At 50.0% G+C, this 20,066-nt stretch overlaps 1 protein-coding gene across 6 annotated transcripts in view; it reads left to right on the top strand.

Moving 5' to 3' along the window:
• Window positions 1-20,066, top strand: part of ASTN2 (astrotactin 2) — an 853,772-nt gene that overhangs the window by 486,569 nt on the left and 347,137 nt on the right. For all 6 annotated transcript variants that reach the window (XM_025432065.3, XM_025432067.3, XM_025432064.3 and 3 more), the window contains one exon: window positions 14,622-14,772. In XM_025432065.3, the coding sequence (XP_025287850.1) occupies window positions 14,622-14,772 (151 nt within the window). The remainder of the gene's footprint in view (window positions 1-14,621; window positions 14,773-20,066) is intronic.

Below are 20,066 nucleotides of genomic sequence, written 5' to 3'. Positions count from 1 at the left end.
ATTTTGGGATTACAGAGTCCTGTCCAGGTCTGGGAGTCCCCGCTACCCTCCATTTCCCTGAGGGCGTCAGTCCACTCCCTTCCTGCAACTTTGCTCAATTTCTCCCTGTGCACCTGCCTGCCACATGGAAGCCGCAGCTGTCCAGGAGCTGGGAGAGCACAGGGCCGTGGCCACCTATGAGGTCAGGAGGTAATCAGGGCACCGGGGGTAGGACAAGGAAGCCACCTCAATGGATACGTAGAGAGGGAGAGTTTCTCAGCTGGAGACTGCTCTGTTGCTGTGAAGTCTGCAGGACACTGTGACCTTGTCAGTGGCTTGGATTCCAAGGGCGCTTGTTTGTTTGGTTTGTTTGTTTGTTTTTGAGAGACAGAGAGAGAGAGAGAGAGAGAGAGAAAGTGTTCAAGCCAGGGGAGGGACAGAGGGACAGGGAGAAGATTTTAAGCAGGCTCCACCCTGAGATCATGATCTGAGCTGAAATCAAGAGTTGGATGCTCAACCATCTGAGCCACTCAGGCTCCCATCAAGGGCATTTTACTGATTATTTTACAGAGTGGCAGCTAGATTGAGGTATAATTGATATATCCCTAAAAACTGCACATATTCAGTGTATACAGTTGGATGCGTTTGGACATGTGCACACACCTGTGAAACCATTCGCACCATCAAGGTGGGTACTAACTGCATCCATCACTTTCCAAAGCTGTCTCCTGCCCCTTCCGTTTTTGTTGTTGTTTTTGTCGGTCTGTTGATTGGTTTACATTTGACATGAGATTTACTCTTGTAAAAAAAAAAATTTAGATATTTTTTAAGATTTTAGGTATTTATTTGAGAGAGAGAAAGAAAAAGAGAGAGTGCACAAGCATGAGCAGGGGAGGGGCAGAGGGAGAGGGAGAAGCAGACTCCCTGCTGAGCAATGAGCCCCATGTGGAGCTGATGTGGGACTCGATCCCAGGACCCCAGGACCCTGACCTGAGCCGAAGGCTGATGCTTAACCGACTGAGCCACCCAAGGGCCCCTCCTTGTAACAAAATTTCAGATCCCACTACACCTGTTGTCAGCCACAGGCACTGCATCGTATGGTGGATCTCTGGATCGCACTGCAGGCCTACTGAAGGACGGCTCCCATTTCAAGGGGCCTCGTGGGCGGAGAGTACCAGGTTGACCTGTGGTTTTATCACTACATCTTCCTAAACTGCTGCCCTGTAATTCCCACAAGGGGGGGCAGGCATTAGGGGGACGAAGCCTTGGGCTCTTGAAAGCTCAGATTCTTTCAAAGACCAATTTCCCGGGAAATGAGGTTAGTGTATTTGTTCTTTGAGGAATTCCTCAGTGGCTTCTCCTGCTGTCTGTTTACGCATCCATCCATTCATTTAAATATTCAACAAATATGTGCCACCTCCCTGTGAAATGTCTTTGGACTAGGCCCTGCAGGTGCAGAGACTCCTGCCTTCAGAAACACACAGTGTGTTGGGAAAATAAAACCTGCCAAGGCTCCTTCCTTGCTTCCTCTCTCTTGAAGCGCTCCTGTCTTTCCTTCTCGGCTTAAACATCCCCCATACCTGGGTCCCGTCTGTGGGGTCGCTTACAGGGGAGGCAGGACGTATACACTGACTTCATGAAATGGGTTAAAATGGGAGGGTGGGTGGGCTTGGAAGTTAAAAATGCCTCTGGCTTTGAAGTCAGGGAGAGCTGGGGTTGGAATCAATGGGCTCTGCGACCTCAAGCTTCCCTTAGGGTCAGGGGTGCGTCTGTCCAGTGGGGTGGCATTCGCCTCTCTGGCAGGGGTGCCGGGAGCATCGCAGGAGACGGTGCAGGGTGCGGGGGGTGGGTGGGGGCACTCACCCTGGTGGCTGCCACCCTACTGTTGGGGAAGGAAGCATCTTCAGCATTCAGTGAGGCCACAGAGAACCCTATTAGTTTGGCTTAGCCGAGTGAAGGGAAGAAGGCGTCTTCAGGGACGATGAGGATTGGTCAGCAGAGTGAGTCTAACGTGCCCCAACCCAGGAGAGGCTCCTTTATTTTTATTTTTTTTAAATATTTTATTTATTTATTCATAGAGATGCAGAGAGAGAGAGAGGCAGAGGCACAGGCAGAGGGAGAAGCAGGCTCCATGCAGAGAGCCCGATGCGGGACTCGATCCAGGGTCTCCAGATCACGCCCTGGGCTACAGGCGGCACTAAACCGCTGCGCCACCAGGGCTGCCCGAGAGGCTCCTTTAGAACCGTCTCCCCGTCTCAGCAGCGGGCGGCGCGCCTGAGCTCTGGGACCTGCCACCGGCACCGGCCAGTGCTCTGGGGGAGGCGGGGCGCATGGACCTGTGCGTGGCCCTGGGACCCATGTGGCGGCGACAGGAGCCAGGAGCAGAGGCCGCTGGCGGGGTGGAGGTGCAGGGGGCAGGAGAGAAGCCCCCCAGGGCCCACCTAGCCTGGCCGCAGGGTGACACTCCTTGGAGATGTGGTCACCACCACCCAGGCGTCCCCGGCAGACTCAGGGCTGGAACCTCCAGCAGTGGGAGACAGATGGAACGTAAGGCGAGGAAGGGGGGTGGAGGCAGGGCCGCCTTTGGGGGGAAAGCAGTGTTTCCCCCATCACGAGACCTAACCCTAAAGCCTTCTGGTTCCCGATGCTGAGTTTTGGGGGGTGGGGGGATTTCCGGAAAGCGCGGGCTTCTCCAAGGTGCCATTCAGTCCACACTAGGGGAGAGTGTAGGCCCCAGAGCCTGGCTGGATTCCTGCTATGGCTCCACTTTAGGGAACCACAGGACCCTATGGGACTTTACCACCCTGAGCCTCAGCTTTCTTATCTGTCCAGCGAGGTACTAAGTTCTGCTTTCGGGGCTTGAGCCCGTGAGCTTCCTTTTCCGTCCGAGGGCTCACCCCTCGCTTGTATACTAGGCTCTCTGCTTATTTCTCCAGCACTCTCTCCTCCCTACCCCCCAACACATTTTAGTTGCCCTGATTGTGCCACCCTCTGAAGCCTGTCCTGTCTTTCTTCTTCCTTCCTTCTTCCTCCCCCTCCTTCCCTCCTCCTCCTCCTGATTGCCCTCATCTTCCCTGAAAAGCCAATGTATGGCTGCCTCCTCCAGGAAGGAAGCTTCATTGCTTCCTCTTGGGGATCCCCTGCATTTGTGTGCATCTGTGCTGTGCTTCCTCTGCTTCATGTGAATCTCGCTGCCCCTGGCCCCAGGCCCTGCGCTTCTTGGGAACCGAGCTTTGCCTGGGCACCTCTGGGTGCTGAGGATCCAGCAGATGGCCTGGTACCCCGCGGGTGCTGAGGAATGCAGAAATGCATCCCGGCCACGCTACAGGGGGCAGCTAGCTCTGAGTGTGGATGGCTGCAATAAACTCGTCTCACCCCTGGAGGAACAGACAAGCAAGAGGGGGGCTAGCGTTTGCACCTTTGCACAGGTGCACTGGCTTGTTTCTTTCGCCCCGTCCCGCAGCCACCCTGCAGGAATCACAGCAGTGATGCATTTAATGATGCATTTATAGATGAGGAAACAGAGGCTCAGGGAAGGGGGTCCCCCACGCAAGGACACACCGCTGAGAGCTTTGTGAAATTTCTGCCAGAAGCCCAAGCCTGCCCTCCCCGTAGCACCCCGCCCAGGCCCTGCTGAGAGGGAGCGATGTTGGGGAGATCCTAGCGGGGTTTGAACATCCTGCCTCTGCTTCTCTAGATCCAAGCTTTGGGCTCTACTCACACACCAGCAGATATTCAGGGAGAAACGTCCTCTGCCAAAGTGTCGGTCTAGGCAGAGGCTCTCAACCTGGGGTCATGCTGGAGGTCCATGAAATAACATGGAAAAATAACGCATTTCTACTTTCGCCAACCGCTATTGAAATTTAGCATGTTCTTCTACGACAGACGTGGGTGTGCTAGCAGCACCTCTGACTTTGTCACTAAAAGAAATCACATGCATTTTTGTATCATCCTTCATTTTTGCAGATCTCGAAATGTAGTTTATGCTCATCCCTAGTTCCAGTTTATGGTCATTATTGCATCTGTTACTAGATCTTTTTAGTTAATGTGTCAACAAAGAAGCTTATATATTATTATATTGCAGCTGGCTCTTTAAAAACTGCGTTTGTTAAGTGGCTTCTTTTGTAATGTTTTCTGCATTTGATTTTAGGCATTTAAAAACATTATTCTGAGACGTGGCGCGTATACCTCTGGGCTGGCAAAGGGGTCTTGGGCACCGAGTTGAGAGCCCCTGGTCCCTGGTTTGAATAACTTTCAGGACTGAGGAAAAGTCTGCTATCGTTAGTAACAACACAACGATCAAAATGAGTGCATAGGCGGAGCAGTTGACAGCAGTTTGCATTCATTTATTTGTGCAATAATCTGGAAGCCTGTCCAGCGCTGGACTGGGGGTGAGGGCACCAGAGCCCTGGCCTCATGGAGCTTTTATTATCTCGTGATCATCAGCGTCCCCTAAGAGTTAGGTGCTGTGGCCTCGCTTGAGGATGCTGAGCCCCAGGGAGTCGAAATGAGTTGTGACAGTTTCCTCCACGGAGAAGTGGTGGGGCCTGGTTTGAGCCCACGGCTTCCTCGTGGTAGCACACGGTGATACGCTCAGATTTCCCTGCAGATTGTGTAAGTCCCTTGATTCCCGTAGGTACCCAACACTGGCAATGACACATACAGTGGAAGCAATGGGTATTGTCTGTCCCCACGACCCCAGCCTTATATTTCCACTCTGTCTTTAAACCTGAGCTGTAAGGACCCTTCGCGATCACCCTGTCGTATACACGTGGAACCTGAGAGGCTCAGAGAGGATGGAAAGTCACCTAGGGACACACCGCAGAGCCGGACACAGGTCGCATGCCTGGAGCCTCCAGCCCGTGCTCTTCCTACTGGAGGACACAACCCCATTTACCCTCTGCTGGCTCCAGGCAGCACCCCCTGGCACCCCAGGGCACTGGGGTCTCCCTCCCCTCCCTGGGCAGCAGGCACGCTCCCAGCTGAGCTTTCTGAGCAGCTGCCCCTGAGAACCCAGTGCCCTCCCACCCCTGGGGCCCTTCCTAATGAGCTTCTCAAGGAGGTGAGAACCCTAAGGAGCCCTCAATGACGCCATGGGAGTATTGCATAAATAAATAATCCTCAAGCCTCAGCATTTGTCACTGAACTTCCTAAATAATAGTTCCTTTTTTTAATAGGATGATGGGGATTCCCAAGGGGCAGGAGAAACGGGGCGGGGGGCGGTGAGGAGGAAGATTTCTATGACTGAGCAGTTGGGACAAGGTGGTGGCTTTTTGCCAAGGAGTGACGGCCTCAGAGATCAGATGGACTCCACGGTCATGGTGCACGTGAGGGGGGCGTCACACGTTCTCCCCACGCTCCTGGGGACAGCCCCGGCGTGACAAAACTTCACCAGGCCAATGGCAGATTTAGCCTCAGGGCCTGATGCTCTGTGGGGAAATGAGCTCCTGCTAGTCCCCAGCTCCCATCCTCACCTCCCTAGATTAGACTGGCCCCTCTGACGTATGCCCTCCGAGTACCCTCTTTTTAAAGCATCTATCCCAGTCTGTAACTATAGATACAGACACAGACACAGACGTAGGCACAGGTTTATTTTTTTTAAAAGATTTTATTTATTTATTCATGAGAAACCCAAAGAGAGAGGCAGAGACACAGGCAGAGGGAGATGCAGGCTCCCTGCAGGGAGCCCGATGCGGGACTCCCACCCGGGACTCCGGGGTCACGCCCTGAGCCCAAGGCAGACACTCAACCGCTGAGCCACCCAGTGGCCCGAGGCACAGGTCTAGAAGGAGGCATAGACACGGGGACTTGCTGGGTGACTCTGTGCCACTAACTGGGCTGTGTGTTGCAAGAGAACAAAGCCCTTGCCCTTTTGCTCTTCCCTGTGTCCTGAAGCTCCAGCCGCCCCCGCTCCAGGGCTGGGTAAATATTCACGAGATGAACAAATGCACTTCTGAAATGCAGCAGCCCCTCATGGAGGCCGCTGTTGGGTCTGCTGAAGAGCAGGGGCTCTGATAGCTTTTATCTCCTGGAGTCCTGACCACAGCCCCCGTGAGCTGATGGGACTGTCCTCATTTCACAGAGGCGCAGCGAACACTCGCAGTCATTTTCCCTTTGTCCCCAAGACCACACAGCTGATGGGCCCCATTTGTGCCTCCTCTTCCTTCACCGCCTGTGCTTATTCACCGAACAGCTGCAGCGCACCCAGCACACTGGGGGAAGCGAGTGAGCAAGAATGTCAGCATGCAGGAAGCCTGCAAGCCACTCCCAGGAAGCTAGGAGACCACTCTGCCCAGCAATAGATATTCTTGACCTAAATTAGCACAAGCCATAATTGCTAGAGGAAGGGGGATGATAAGTGTCAGCTGGAACTGCAGCCCCAGAAGCTCCAGCTGGGAAGGGATCATAAGGAGGAAAACAGGACACCATTGGCTTGGAGTCGGATGCACCAGGGCAGACCCCCGCTGTGTGACACGGGCCAACCCCCCCCACACACCCCGAGTGCTGGTCCCTGCATACGAGAGTGTGCCTTTCTTTAGTCAACAGAAGGGCACCCCATAGCACCCTCCCACAGGGCTATGGCAAGAAATAGCCTTGTTTCATCAAAGCTTTGGTGTCCTGGGGCACCTGGGTGGCTCCATCGGCTAAGTGTCTGCCTTGGGCTCAGGTCATGACCCCGGGGTCCTGGGATCCAGCCCAGTGTTGGGCTCTCTGCTCAGCAGGGAGCCTGCTTTTCCCTCTCCTTCTGCCTGCCACTCCCCCTGCTTGCTCTCTCTCTCTCTCTCTCTGCAAAATAAAATAATAAAATAAATAAAATTTAAAAATAAAATATCTTTCATTGTCTTAAGTTGTCAGTAGACATTATCCGTGGTTTTTCCCATCACTGTACAGCCCTCCCTGGAAGCTGGACTCTCCCCCACAACCAGCCCAGAAAATGGCCATCCGTCCTCAGTTTTGCAATCCCACAGTGGCCAACAGCAGCGGGACCTGGCTCGGTGGCTCTAATGTTAGAAAAGCCCAAATCTGCCTCCCTGTGGCCTGTGCCAGTGTTCCCCTGCCCGGAAGCCTCTTATAACTGATGTTTATAAAGCGGTTGCCGTGTGCCAGCCACTGTCCTGGGACTGTACCTACATTGTCTTCCGTTGGTCTCAGCACAGCCTTCATCCTCAAAATGATGCCTCAGTTTCTTCTTCTGTCAAATGGGGTTGACCATATAATTTACATCATTTTTTTTTAATGAGGATTAAGTAGGTTGACACAAGCAATGCTTGATGCATTTCGGGCGTTATGAATGCCCAAGAAGCATGAACTGTCGTTGTTGTTCTTATCACCGTAACGATTTATATAAAATGTCTTTGTCAGTCTAAATAAAAGTAGGATCTGCTTTTAGCAACCCCCGGAGGCCACCTCATGGCTCCCAGAGTAAGTCCAGAAGTGCCTGGACTGGCCTGCTGGCGGCCTCTGCTGCCCCATCCTTTGCCACCCCCCACCTCCTCCCAACACTTGCTTAAAATTCCCCTACCTCTCTGGGGCTTAACATATTCTGTTCCCTCTGCCTGGGATATTCTTATCCCACACCACTCTCCTTCATCTGGCCAATTCCTGCTCATCCTTCATGTCTCAGGTTCAATACACCCCCGTCTTAAAAGCCTTGTCTCGGGACACCTGTGGGGCTCAGGGGTTGAGCGTCTGCCTTGGGCTCAGGGCATGATCCTGGGGTCCCGGGATCGAGTCCCACATCGGGCTCCCCGCAGGGAACCTGCTTCTCCCTCTGCCTGGGTCTCTCATGAATAAGTAAATTAAATCTAAATAAATAAATAAATAAATAAATAAATAATAATAAATAAATAAATAAAAGCCTCATCTGACTCCCCACTTCCAGAGTCTGACTGAGGGGGCTTCTTCTTTATGATCCCATAGCCCCCGTTCAATTGCTAGTTTAACGTGTGTGTGTGTGGGTTTCTATCTTCCTATCACATGCTGGGTCACACCTATGGCTACGTGCTCCAGGAACCAGTTTGGGCCCCAGAAAAAATTAGGCATCGGTGAAAAATTTGGATGAGTAAATGGACAATACGAGTTCCCAGGACCTTCCTTCTCCTACCTGGAGTTCCTTACATTCTCTCTCTCTTTTTAATATTATTTTTTAAAGGTTTTATTTATTTATTCATGAGAGACACAGGAAGAGAAACAGAGACCCAGGCAGAGGGAGAAGCAGGCTCCCTGCGGGGAGCCCAGGGTCACACTCTGAGCCGAAGGCAGACTCTCAACCACTGAGCCACCCAGGCATCCCAGCTCCTTACATTCTCGAGTCATGGTTCTTGCAACTTTGACGGACGCTCAGATGGTACTGATTAATTACTACGAGGCACGGGGCAGTTTCTGTGTGGGGAACATCCTACGTGTGTTGTCTACTTTATTGCTCATGCTAGCTCAGCCAGGTAGGTGTTCGTATACCCCTTTTTCAGATGAGACAGTGGAGGCTCAGAAGGTAAGGGGCTTGTCCAACATCTCACAGTGGCTGAAGCCAGGAGACATAGCTGCTGCGTATCCACTGGTCTACACTGCTGCTCATATTGCTGGGGCGGAGACGCCTGTCCCAGGTTCTTCCCTCCTTGGGAGTTTAGGAAACAAGGCTGCTGGCTGTTGTTAGAGAATGATTAGTCTGCATCCATGGGGTCTTGTCAGTGTGTGAGCCCTGAGTCATCCGTTCACACCTCCCTGTGAGTGACACAGACCTCCCCTGGAGTTTATTAAGAGCAGGCCATGTCAGCATCTGTTCCCAGCTGCCCTCCCTAATGCTCACTCTGTGTGGGGCTCTGCTGACTCAGCCGAACGGATCCCAGGTGAGGCATCTGCACTTGAGCAGTCAGGTAGCGTGGAGACGGCAACCTCACTCGGCCTGCTGGGGTCTGGTTGACTCAGTTTTGAAACCAGTATTATCAGGAAGAAAGAATCCGGATGCCAGAGCTGGAGAGGCACTTGGAAACACCACAGACAGCGTCTGAACCCTGGCAGGTGCAGGAACAGAGGCCTGGAGAGGCCGGAGGAGAGCCAGCGGACGGTCAGCTCAGTACGCGGCCCGCCGTGGGCGCCCAAAGGTGTCTTGGATGAATGGCTGATGAATAGATTTGCGTCGGGTTTCTGTGCATCGTGTCCTTGCATTCTCGCAATGACCCTACAATGTCGGGAGCTAGAAACCTCCTGTTTCCACTTTACAGATGAGAAGACTCAGATACAGATGAAACTTCATGTAGGAGAAGGAATGTGGGTCGGAGAGTTGGGCATACCTGGGTTCAAATCCGGACTCCAACAGGACCTGTGGGCGTTCCCATAAAAAAAGAACAAACAAACAAGAAAACGTGCACCCGGAGCACACACCAGCCTGCTGTGTCTTTTTGTACATGCCGTTTTATGGAAACGTACCCGCGTTAACACACTGCATTTTGCATATCATCGTCGCATATTTTCTGTGGCTGCTTGGATGTGGTAAAAGCAGAATTGAGTAGTTGGCTACCCAGAGACTGTATAGCTTGCAAAGCCTAAGATACTCACTATGGAGTCCTATAAAGAGAAGCTCGCCGCCCCCCGTGCTGCCTGGGGTGTGTTACGTACTTGATCGAAGTCGGTCTCTTCTCTCAAATGAAGGAGACGTGGCTTCATCGTGGTCCTTTGTCTGAGACCTTACAGGCCTCGTAAATGGTGTGACATGCAGGCCGTGGAGCCGGAAGGGTTGCCGTGGGGTCAGGAGCCCTGGAGTAGGAGCAAGGACCGCCGTGTTCTAGTCCAGCCTCTGTCCTACTGCGTGAGCTTGAGGACTTTCCTCGGAGCCACGGGCAAGCGGGTTGAGTCACATCGCCCCAAAATTCCTGCCCACCGGGCCCCTCAGAATGGGACCTTCTTTGGAAATAGGGTGTTTGCCGCTATGATTGAGGTCAGGTGGTCATGGGTTGGGGTGAACGCTGGCTCGGAGGATGGTGTCGCTGTGAGAAGAGGTGAAGACGCAGGAGGAAGGTCATTTGAGGATGGAGGCAGAGGTTAGGGTGGCTTGGCCCTCGCCAGGGGATGGCTGGGGGTGCCAGGCGCCACGGGAAACTGCGGGGGCACGCAAGGATTCTCCCCGAGAGCCTGCGGAGGAGGCAGAGCTCTGCTGACACCTTGGGTGCGGACGTCCAACCTTCAGAACTGGGAGGAAGTAAGCTCCTCTTGTTCTGGATCATCCGGCTTCAGGCAGCGGTTGGGGCGGCTCTGGGAAGTGAGGGCACCACACGCCCCCCTTACGCCAGCACGGACGGAGGCCAGGATGCAGCACTGGAGGCCTGAGATGCTGTGGATGCCCCATGGGTTTCTGCCCTTCCCGGTCTTCCTCCTCCAGGACGCAGAGGGATTGCACGCAGATCACCACCGGCTCTCCTGTTAGGAGAGTTCAGACTCGGCCAGGGGCACAGGGCAGGTTGGCCCAGCTCAGCCACAGCACAGACTAAGCTCCGGACCTGACGTCAGGCAGACCTGATGCCACCCCCCCCCCCCCGCCGGGTCCCTCCACCTCCTGAACCAGGGCAAGTGCAGGGAGCACCCTCACCGCCCCCCACCCACCCACCACCAAGACCCGGTCTCTCCAGCTGCAGGTTGGAGTCAGAGGCCCGGGGAGGGAGCCTCGCACGGTGGCCACGCACAAGAGGTGCCCTGGAGGTTGCAGGTGGAGATGTGCTGGTGGTGATTTCTGGCAAGGCTGTGGCCCACCCAGATCTCTCCTCCACCCGCAGTGCTAATCCCCTGATCCTTTGCCCCAGCTCCTGGGGCCCCCTGGAGCTCCAACAGCCCCCAGATCCTGAACCCAGCAGCTGGGATGAGGGATGAAGCCAGGAGTCAAAAAAAAAATGTCAGAGTCTGCCTTGAGCTACTTCTCTCACTTGCGCCTGATGATTCTTCATTTCTCCAGCCTGACACAACCGCTGCTAGACTCAGTAACAGCCCCGGTGTCAGGTCTTTGTGTTTTAAATAATGTTCCCCTCATGTAACTGATGTTTATGCAGAATCAATCCTTTTAAAAGCTAACAGCCTTCTTATTTGTATAGCCTGAGCTGTCTCCAGGTTCCACTGCAAGGTGACATTTTTTGCTTGTTTTTCTCTTCTCATCCTTTGTTTCTCTTTGTCATTCTCCGACTGCTCTCCGTGTCCCTGTGTGTGTTCTCCTCCACTCGCTCAGGCTCTTTTTCTTCACTTTCATTCTCTGTTTTTCTGAGGCGGCCTCCTTCGCCATCCACTCCCCTGCCCCCCCTTCCCCTCTCCCCGGAGCTCCCCCTCCCCGTGTAACTGCATATGCGACACCCTTGTTCTGTTTACCTTGATGTTTTCTCCTTTGTTAATCTCTGTTTCTTACTCCTGTTTCTTTCTAGTCTAGCTCTTCATTTCTGTGTCTTTTCACATACTTTCTCTGCCTCCATATTCCTCTCTTTTAATCTCTATGTGACACTTCTCTGGATGTGTCTCTCTGTGTGTCCATCCACCCACCCATCCATGCATCCATCCATTCATCCATCCATCCCTTTCTAGCAATTTCTCTACATGTTTATCTCTTTACGTGGCCTCATACCTTCTCAGCTCATCTCTCCTGCTGTCTTTATCTCCTCTTTTTACTTCTCACTTCTTCTCCAAGGATATTAATATTTTAATAGCTTTAATGTCTTCTCAATCCTCATCTCTTGGGATCCCTGGATGGTGCAGCGGTTTGGCGCCTGCCTTTGGCCCAGGGCGCGATCCTGGAGACCCGGGATCGAATCCCACGTCAGGCTCCCTGCATGGAGCCTGCTTCTCCCTCTGCCTGTGTCTCTGCCTCTCTCTCTCTCTGTGACTATCATAAATAAATAAATAAATAAATACCTAAAAAAAAATTTAAAAAAAAAAAATCCTCATCTCTTTCTGTGACTCAAAAGTGGCAAGTTGGGACACCCAGGTGGCTCAGCAGTTGAACACCTGCTTTTGGTCCAGGGTGTGATCCTGGAGTCCCAGGACATTGGGCTCCCTGCAGGGAGCCTGCTTCTCCCTCTGCCTGTGTCTCTGCCTCTCTCTCTCTCTGTCTCTCATGAATAAATAAATAAAATCTTAAAAAAAAAAAAGTGGCAAGTCTCCCAAGAGTCTCTATGCCTCAGCCACCTGCCATCCTGACCTCATTCTGTGTCAGGTTGGGAAGTGAGCGATAGTCTAGCAACTCTCTGGAGTCTTCTCTGTTGTCCCTATACTACAGATCTGACCCTGAAGGACTTGGGAGTTGGGGGTGGGCAGGGGAGTATCCTGTTGGAGAGACTCTTGGTGAAACCAGTGATAGGTGGAGGCTGCATCCATGCCTCCTGGTGTTTTCTCAGTTTCTTCTGGAAAATATTTACTTATCACAAGTTTTTGCCAGGCCTTGTGCTGGGGGCTAGACAGGGATGAGTAACTCTTGAGCCATTTGCTCAAAAGGCTTATAGTCTTTCTGGGAAATCATAGGGCTGATGATTAAGACCAGTGAGCTAATAGATTCAAACAGTGTGCTCAGAAAAGAAATTAATTGTGGTTGGGGGATGTAGACAGGGCTTCATCAAGGAGGTCATAGCAAGCTCTGGGGAGGTGAGGTCTTTGTCATCTGTCACTTCTGCATCCCAAGTACCCGGAATAGTTCCTGCTATGGGAGTAAGCACTCAGTAAGTACGTGCAATATATGGATGGATGGATGGATGGTTGGATGGATGGATGGATGGATGGATGGATGTGAATAGTTTTGAAGTATTCTTAGGATTTTTGTCAAGGAGAGAAGTTAGAGATAAGCATTCCAGACCCAAGAGCATGATTAAGGATTCAGAGAGGTAAAGGTACATACTATACTCAGATCCCTTCCTCAGGGCTGACCTGCCCATCTCCTGGATTGTGCCTCATGGCCTGTAGTGGTGTTCCTCACTGGGTATTGCCCTCAGCCACAGGGAACTGCCTCACCCAAGGATACCATCATCCAGATGGCAGCCCTTGGCCAGTGACTGGCCAACATGGTGATGCGGGGCGGGGGGGATGGGGGATCTCTTATCTCTAATCAGAACATCCTTAAAAGACCACCCAGCTCTAGGGCTCCCCTAAGGACAAACGGAAGCTTCAGATCTATATGCATTCACTACATTGCAGGTCAGCCTCTGCCTTGTCCAGTCCTGCCTTGCTCACTTCCTACAAGTATATAAGAGGGATCCTTGAAAAACCTACTGTGTGCACCTCTGTTTCAGAGTCTGTTCTCAGAGAACCTAACCTAAGATAGTGTGTTTAGGGAATGAGAAGAGACCTATGGCTAACTAGTAGAGAGGATGAGGACAGGGTAAATGGGGCTGGACAGGTAGGCAGGGACCAAATTATGAAGGACCTCAAGTGCCAGAGAAACTACTTGAGATTTTCTTCTGTAAGTAATGGAGAGCTATTATTGATGGTGTGGTGTCTAATTAGAGCTGGAATTTACAAGGTTCGCTGGCAGTTAGTATGAAAGATAGTGCAGAAGGGGACTATTCTGGAGGTAAAAAATAAATAAATAAATAAAATAAGCTAGGACACCAAAACCTAGAACTCCATGCTTATGGAGGGAACAGTGGGAGAAAGATGAAGGATGGTCCAAGGGCATCACCAGTAGTGCTCCCTGGCCTCTTCTTGCAACAAGCATCTCCTTTCTTTCACACTTCTGGATTCCACGAGTCCTAGGTCCATAGGATAACAGGTTCCTCTTCCCACTGTGGTATCCCTTTAATATCTCTTGCAACTGTGGGCATTACAGATGCTCCAGTGCTAGGATATCCTTTTCCAGAAAATAGCATCCAAAAACTCCTGTCTGTATATCTCCTCTAATAAAATTTTGGCAGATCCATGGATTATGGAACCTAGTCCAGTCTTATTCTGGGGAACCTCATTTGGGAGGAAGGATGCATTCGCCTAGAATTCCATGACCTTTCCAACCTCTGTTGCTGCCAGTCTGGATGGTGTGATTTTAATGTAATAGTATGAAAAATAAACTTCTAAGGTTCTAGAGTCAGACAATCCTGTGTCTGTGTCTTGGCTCTGTTGTTTATAGGCTTTGTAATTTGCGGTAAGTCCCCTACCATTTAGAGTTTCAATTTGTATCTTAAGTGGGAATAACAGGAATGGCCCATTTTGCTGAGTTGCTATGGGGAGATCTGGAATCTATAGAAAAATATAGTGTGAGCTAAGGCGTCGTATAGTGGAAAGAACTTTCTCCCTTTTGGATTCAGATGGAGCTTATCATAGGCTTTGGTTCTGCCAAATTATAAGCTGGGTGCACTTCAGCAAGACACTTCACTTTTCTGAGCCACGGTTCACTTATTGGTGAAATGGAAATCTTGGGACTATCTTCCCAAATTATGAAAGTTGATGAAATAAAAAGTGCAGAGTTCCAAGCATATTCCTCTTTATCACAAGTAGACAAATATCAGGTCATATGATGGTAAACCTGTTGGATTTTCTTTTACTGTTTTCTTTTTAAATATGTATTGACATGATTTCCTTGATTACAGGTATCATAAATGACGCTCTTAAATGGAATGAATGCATATTTATTTTTTTTAATCTAATGACACACGTGTCTCTGGGGTTTAACCATCTATTTTGTCTCCAAGGGAAGAAGCGATGCTGTCCACATACTTTGAAACCATCAACGACCTGCTGTCCTCCTTTGGGCCTGTGCGTGACTGCTCTCGGAACAATGGTGGCTGCACACGAAACTTCAAGTGCGTGTCTGACCGCCAGGTAGACTCCTCGGGATGTGTGGTAAGTGCCATTGGCCTGTGAACATGGCGTGGGCCCAGGTGCCAAGGATGCTTGCTCGAGGCACCTCCCTGAGAGGGGGATCTTGTGAAAGAGAATCACAGTACTCATAGTGTCTACCTCTGTGGCCTTTGGCACGCCAGGCTACCTCGGTGTCTTCATCTGCAAACTGGGAGAATTAAGCTTACCTTGTGGAATTGTCGGAAGAAGGAAATGAGATATCAGAACTTTAGTGCCCAATATGCAATAGGTCCTTGAGAGCTCCTGGCCTCAGGAAGGTTACTGTTCATTTGGGGGTGAGGTAGGGCATGTATCATCCCTGTGGACACAGTGGGATCATGTCAATGAGATGTTTCCAGAAGAGAAAGTTTCAGCTGAGACCTTAAAGTTGGTAGAAGTTGGGAAAGTTGGTGTTTAACTGGCTTCAAAAAATGAGTCAGCTTACGTTAGGAAAAGAGTGGGATGGTCAAGGCAAGGGCATGGAGGGGAAATGCCAGACTTGTCTGCCTGGAGCTCTAGTATCTAGCCTGGGATAAGGGCACAGAGGATCTTTGAGGATCTTTGTTGCCTATAGAAGAAACTTTCAAACTGGATGGTTTGTTTTATAGGAATGACCTAGGATGCTTGTTTAAAGTGTAGGTTCTAGAGTCCCCCCTATAGAGGACGTTAGGTCCCAGGATCCTGATTTTGTAATAATTTAATGAGTATTATATGTGTGGGGAGAGAGTGCTCATGGAAGCTCACTTGTTAGACATCGCCCTACAGACTGAATTTATTTGTCTGGCATTCGATGCCTTCGTGATTTGGCCTTTTGCAACCTGTCCATCACTTTGCCTCATTCTACACCAAAGCCAGTAGAGTAAATTAGATGTAGTTCTTTGAACACACTTGCCCATTTAATGCCTCAGAGCCTTTGCTCCTAGCGTCCTTTTGCAGAGTAAATTGCTCTCCCTGCCCCAGCCTGTGTAGCAAACAAGTAGACATCTTTCCAGATTTATCTTCTTTTCCCTCCTCACCTTGCAGTAGTGACCATACTCTTCTAAGGATTATTCCTGTTTTCACGTGCCTACTATATCCCTTATATCCCCTGTGATCATTTGTCTTGAAAAAGAGACCAGCTTTTTTCAACTTTATCCCACCCAGTAAACTGAGGGAGCACCCAGGGGATCTGTTGTTTCAACTTAGCACCTGAACCATCTCAATAAATAAGGAAGAAAGAAAGAAAGGATGGAGGGAGGGAGGAATGGGGCCAGGGATGTGGGTCAGGGCTGCGTCTCTGGGAGAGGCTGCAGGAAATAGAATACGCAGTCAGCTCTTAATGTGCCTGCACCACAGGTAGGGAAATAGACAATGGCAAGGAGACCAATACAGTGAAGAAACTCCTAGAGAATGAGGTAATGTAATAAACTGTATTGTAGACTCAAAGATCAACAGATCTTCAGAGGTAGATGGGCAGTTAGAGATTTTTAAATTAGAATTCTTAGGATTATAAGTGACAGAAACTCAGAACTAGCTTAGGCAAAAAGAAGAAATGTGTTAGATCAAATAGAAATCTAAGCAGTAGGATTAAGGGGATCAAGCAGTGTCATTGATCCCTCTTCTCTTCGCTCTGCTTTCCTCAGCATCATGCCATTCTCTGGACAACTAGAACTTCCCCACTGAAAAGGAGCATCTTTTTCCTAGTTCCTCCAGCTAAAGTCACAGGATTTCATCTATTGGGCCAGCTTGGTCCTCATGCCCGTTGGTGTCATAGTTGCTGTGGTCAGGGTTAAGGACTGGGCTCATTGGAGACCCAGTCATACCTGGGACTTTGGCCAAGTGGCACCCGCGCTGAAAATGCATGGTAGTGAGAATCTCAAGGAAAAGTAGGGTGCAAGCAACAGAAAGGGAGGGGTTGGAGTTAGTAGCTATCTACTTCAGACTATTGCAACCCAGCCCTCCATTTTGCGTAATAGAAAAGTGAGACGCAGAGGCGTCTGGGGGGCTCAGTGGTTGAGTGTCTGCCTTGGCTCAGGTCATGATCCTGGAATCCTGGGATCGAGTCCCGCATCAGGCTCCCCACAGGCCTGCTTCTCCCTCTGCCTGTGTCTCTGCCTCTCTCTCTCTCTCTCTGTGTGTGTTTCTCATGAATAAATAAAATCTTATAAAAAAATACAAGAAAGACAAAGGGTCACCTGGGTGGCTCAGTGGTTGAGCATCTGCCTTTGGCTCAGGACATGATCCTGGGGTCCTGGGATGGAGTCCCACATTGGGCTCCCTGCAAGGAGCCTGCTTCTCCCTCTGCCTGTGTCTCTGCCTCTCTCTGTGTGTCTCTCATGAATGAATAAATAAAATCTTAAAAAAAAGGAAGGAAGGAAGGAAGAAGAAGGAAGGAAGGAAGGAAGGAAGGAAGGAAGGAAGGTAGGAAGGTGAGGCCCAGTAAGAGAGAGAAGGATTGGCCCGTGTCGTAAAGCTAGGCAGTGGACACGCACCTCAAAATTTGATGTCCCAAATCAGCAGTGTTATCTCCAACATAGGAAGCTGATATTTCTGAAAGGCATACATTGTCTGCCTCTATTCCCTTTATCCATCAGTTCTGTTTCCTGAATTAATTAAACTCCCTTTCCTTGAAGATAGATGTCCCAGAAGAATGAAACCTCAGAACGCAGAGATGTGTGCGCACATGTGTATGTCTAGGCGGGATGTGTCTCTTTTTCCCTCTTCAGTGCAAAGTGGCGAGAGAGAGAGAGAGAGAGAGAGAGAGAGAGAGAGAGAGAGAGAGAGAATATTCATTCCTTGGAGGTTTAGAGAAAATTCAGCCTCCTGATGCAGTTTCAGAGACCATCCCTCTCTAAAGATCTAATGTTAAAACTGCAACTTCAGGACTCAATGGAGGTAAGCTCTTCCCTGCACCATCAGAGTGGGTGGGCAGACACCCACTTTTACTCCGAACTTTAAAACCTCTCTTATTTCACTGTAGATGCTTTGTCCTACCTGCAGAGAGAAACTTTTTCTTGCAGCCCCTCTCCTAAGAAACCCCATCTGGCAGTTTCTTAGGTAATAATAAAAAGGTAATAATAGCTTTTCTTTTTAGAGCACTTTAGAGTTCTCAAGGCATGTCTGCATCCAATAACTCATGGTCACAACAAGCCTGGGCAGCAGCGCCCCCAGCAGGGCCCCCACCCCGTGGGAAGCAGTGGCTTCCCAAGGCACCACCACACGGTTGTCAGGCAGAGGTCCAGGGACACGTTTTCAATATTATTCTTCTTGCCCGAACCATGCTGGTTTGCTTCCCTGTGATGCAGAAAGGAGATGGTGGCAGAGAAAGAAGGCTGGGCTGAGTGAACTGAGCTTACGTTCTGGCCTGGTCATTGGTGAGCTTTGGAATCTACGTTGACCTTGTTAGTCTACGTTTCTTGATCTCTCAGAAGGGGGCAGTAGCTCTTGAACTCATAGGTTTTCTGAAAAAAAAAAAAATCAAAGAAAATAAATGGAAATGATTAGGGATTTACAAAGTGCCATTTCTGTGCAAGATGACGAGACCACGATTGCAGATGTTTTAGTGCAGTGGTTATGAAATTTGGGGCCACAGAAAATCAGGAGCACAGCCTATTTAATTTTCTGTAGCGTTTCTGTACGTGAATTTCATTTCTGTGCTAGTCCATCCGTTGGTGGTAGAAACTTTGAGTTCAACTTAGGTGTTCTGCTTCCCACCTCTTCCTGAATGTCTGAGTTCAAAGGGGGCTGTTGTATGTCTATGCATGGGGGCTAAAGGGGATATTGGGTACTGGACCACTGCCCATCACGCCTAATGCCTGTGTTATCTGGCCCTTGTCCATCACTCTCTTTCCTTTCTCGTATTGTGCCAGGACCCCTCTGTCCCCATGTGATTTATGGGCGCGTGGTTTATCCTGGCATCTGGTTCCTGGCTCCCTCCATCCCCCTCCCCAAGGTCATTTGTGGCCGTTGGCTCTATCAGATGGCCTTTCTGTGCCTCTGAGGATATCCACTCTTCTACTTCACATGGAGGGCATGAGGGTCTGAGGGGAGCTAGCTGAAGACCTCTTGACTTAGGTAGGCCTTGAAGGCACTTGTAGTTGGCTGCTGTCATGCCAAGGAAGAGCACTCGACCATACTTGCCATCCACCAGATACTATCTGGCAAGGGAGGCAGAGACACTCTTTGCTTTCCAGTCCCTCAAACTCACCGGATTTTCTATAGCCTCTCATTCTCCCCAACCACCCCAAGGACAGGGCTGGCACAAATGGAGCACAGGATCTCTTTGGAAGACATACTCTAGCATTTGAAAGACTATCTTGTTTGATTTCCAACATTCCTCTCTTTCCGAGATCAAATAATCCTTAGTTCTTCCCTGGGACAAGGGTTGAAAGGTGGAGAAGCCAATTGTCTAACACATCACCAATTCCCCATTACCATTATTATTATCATTATATTTCACCTTCCATCTAGACCTCAATTTCTGAATCTCCAAATTAAAGAAGAAGAAAAAAAAGTTACTCATTTGGCTTGGTTTTCTGGTTCTTCTGTGGTAATCTTGGGATATTTTGGTCTTTAGGTATAGAGTTGCCCAAATTGGAGAGGGTCACTTGGTGTGTGGTAGTCAGAGTAATAGCTCCTGCGGCCCTAATGCCTGAAGCCTGTGAATATTTTACTTTGTACAACAAAGGTGGAGATTAAATTTGCATATGGAAGTAAGGTTGCTAATAAGCCAATTTTTAAAAGTGGAGATTGCCCTGGATTATCAGGGTGAGCCCAGTGTAATCCCAGTGTCCTTTAATGTGGAAGAGGGGGAGGCAGCAGAGGAATTTGGAGTGACACAACATTGCTGCCTTTCCAAATGGGAAGAGGGGTGGGTTACAAACTCAGGAAAGTCTCTAACAGTTGGAAAAGGCAAGGATATGGATTCGCCCCCTCCAGCCTCCAGCAAGCAACGCAGCCCTGCCAATACCTTGGTTTTAGCCAAGTAAGAACTTTGCTGGACTTCTAACCTATGGAACCATGAGGTAATAATAAATGTGTGCTGTTTTCAGCCACCAAGCTCGTGGTCATCTGTTTCAGCAGTGATGGGACATTAGTGCAGGGTGAACAATAACACGAGGAGGGAGGGGGATCCAGGAGATACCATGTAAAGAATTACCTCGTTATTTAGGTAAGTTCAATTATTTCCAGGGAGACCCTCACCTCTTGACCAGGGATGGAGGAAGTAACAGTGAACAAAGCATCAGAAAGGGGAGGGAGCCTGGTGTTCCCCATTCAATGTGCTAAAGAGTAAAGAATTGTCATCTATTAGAAATGGT

The sequence above is a fragment of the Canis lupus genome, chromosome 11 (genome assembly GCF_003254725.2).
Source record: "Canis lupus dingo isolate Sandy chromosome 11, ASM325472v2, whole genome shotgun sequence".
In the NCBI taxonomy this organism is placed as follows: domain Eukaryota; kingdom Metazoa; phylum Chordata; class Mammalia; order Carnivora; family Canidae; genus Canis; species Canis lupus.
Note: the sequence above shows the minus strand (reverse complement) of the source record. Positions and strands in the feature narration are given on the sequence as shown.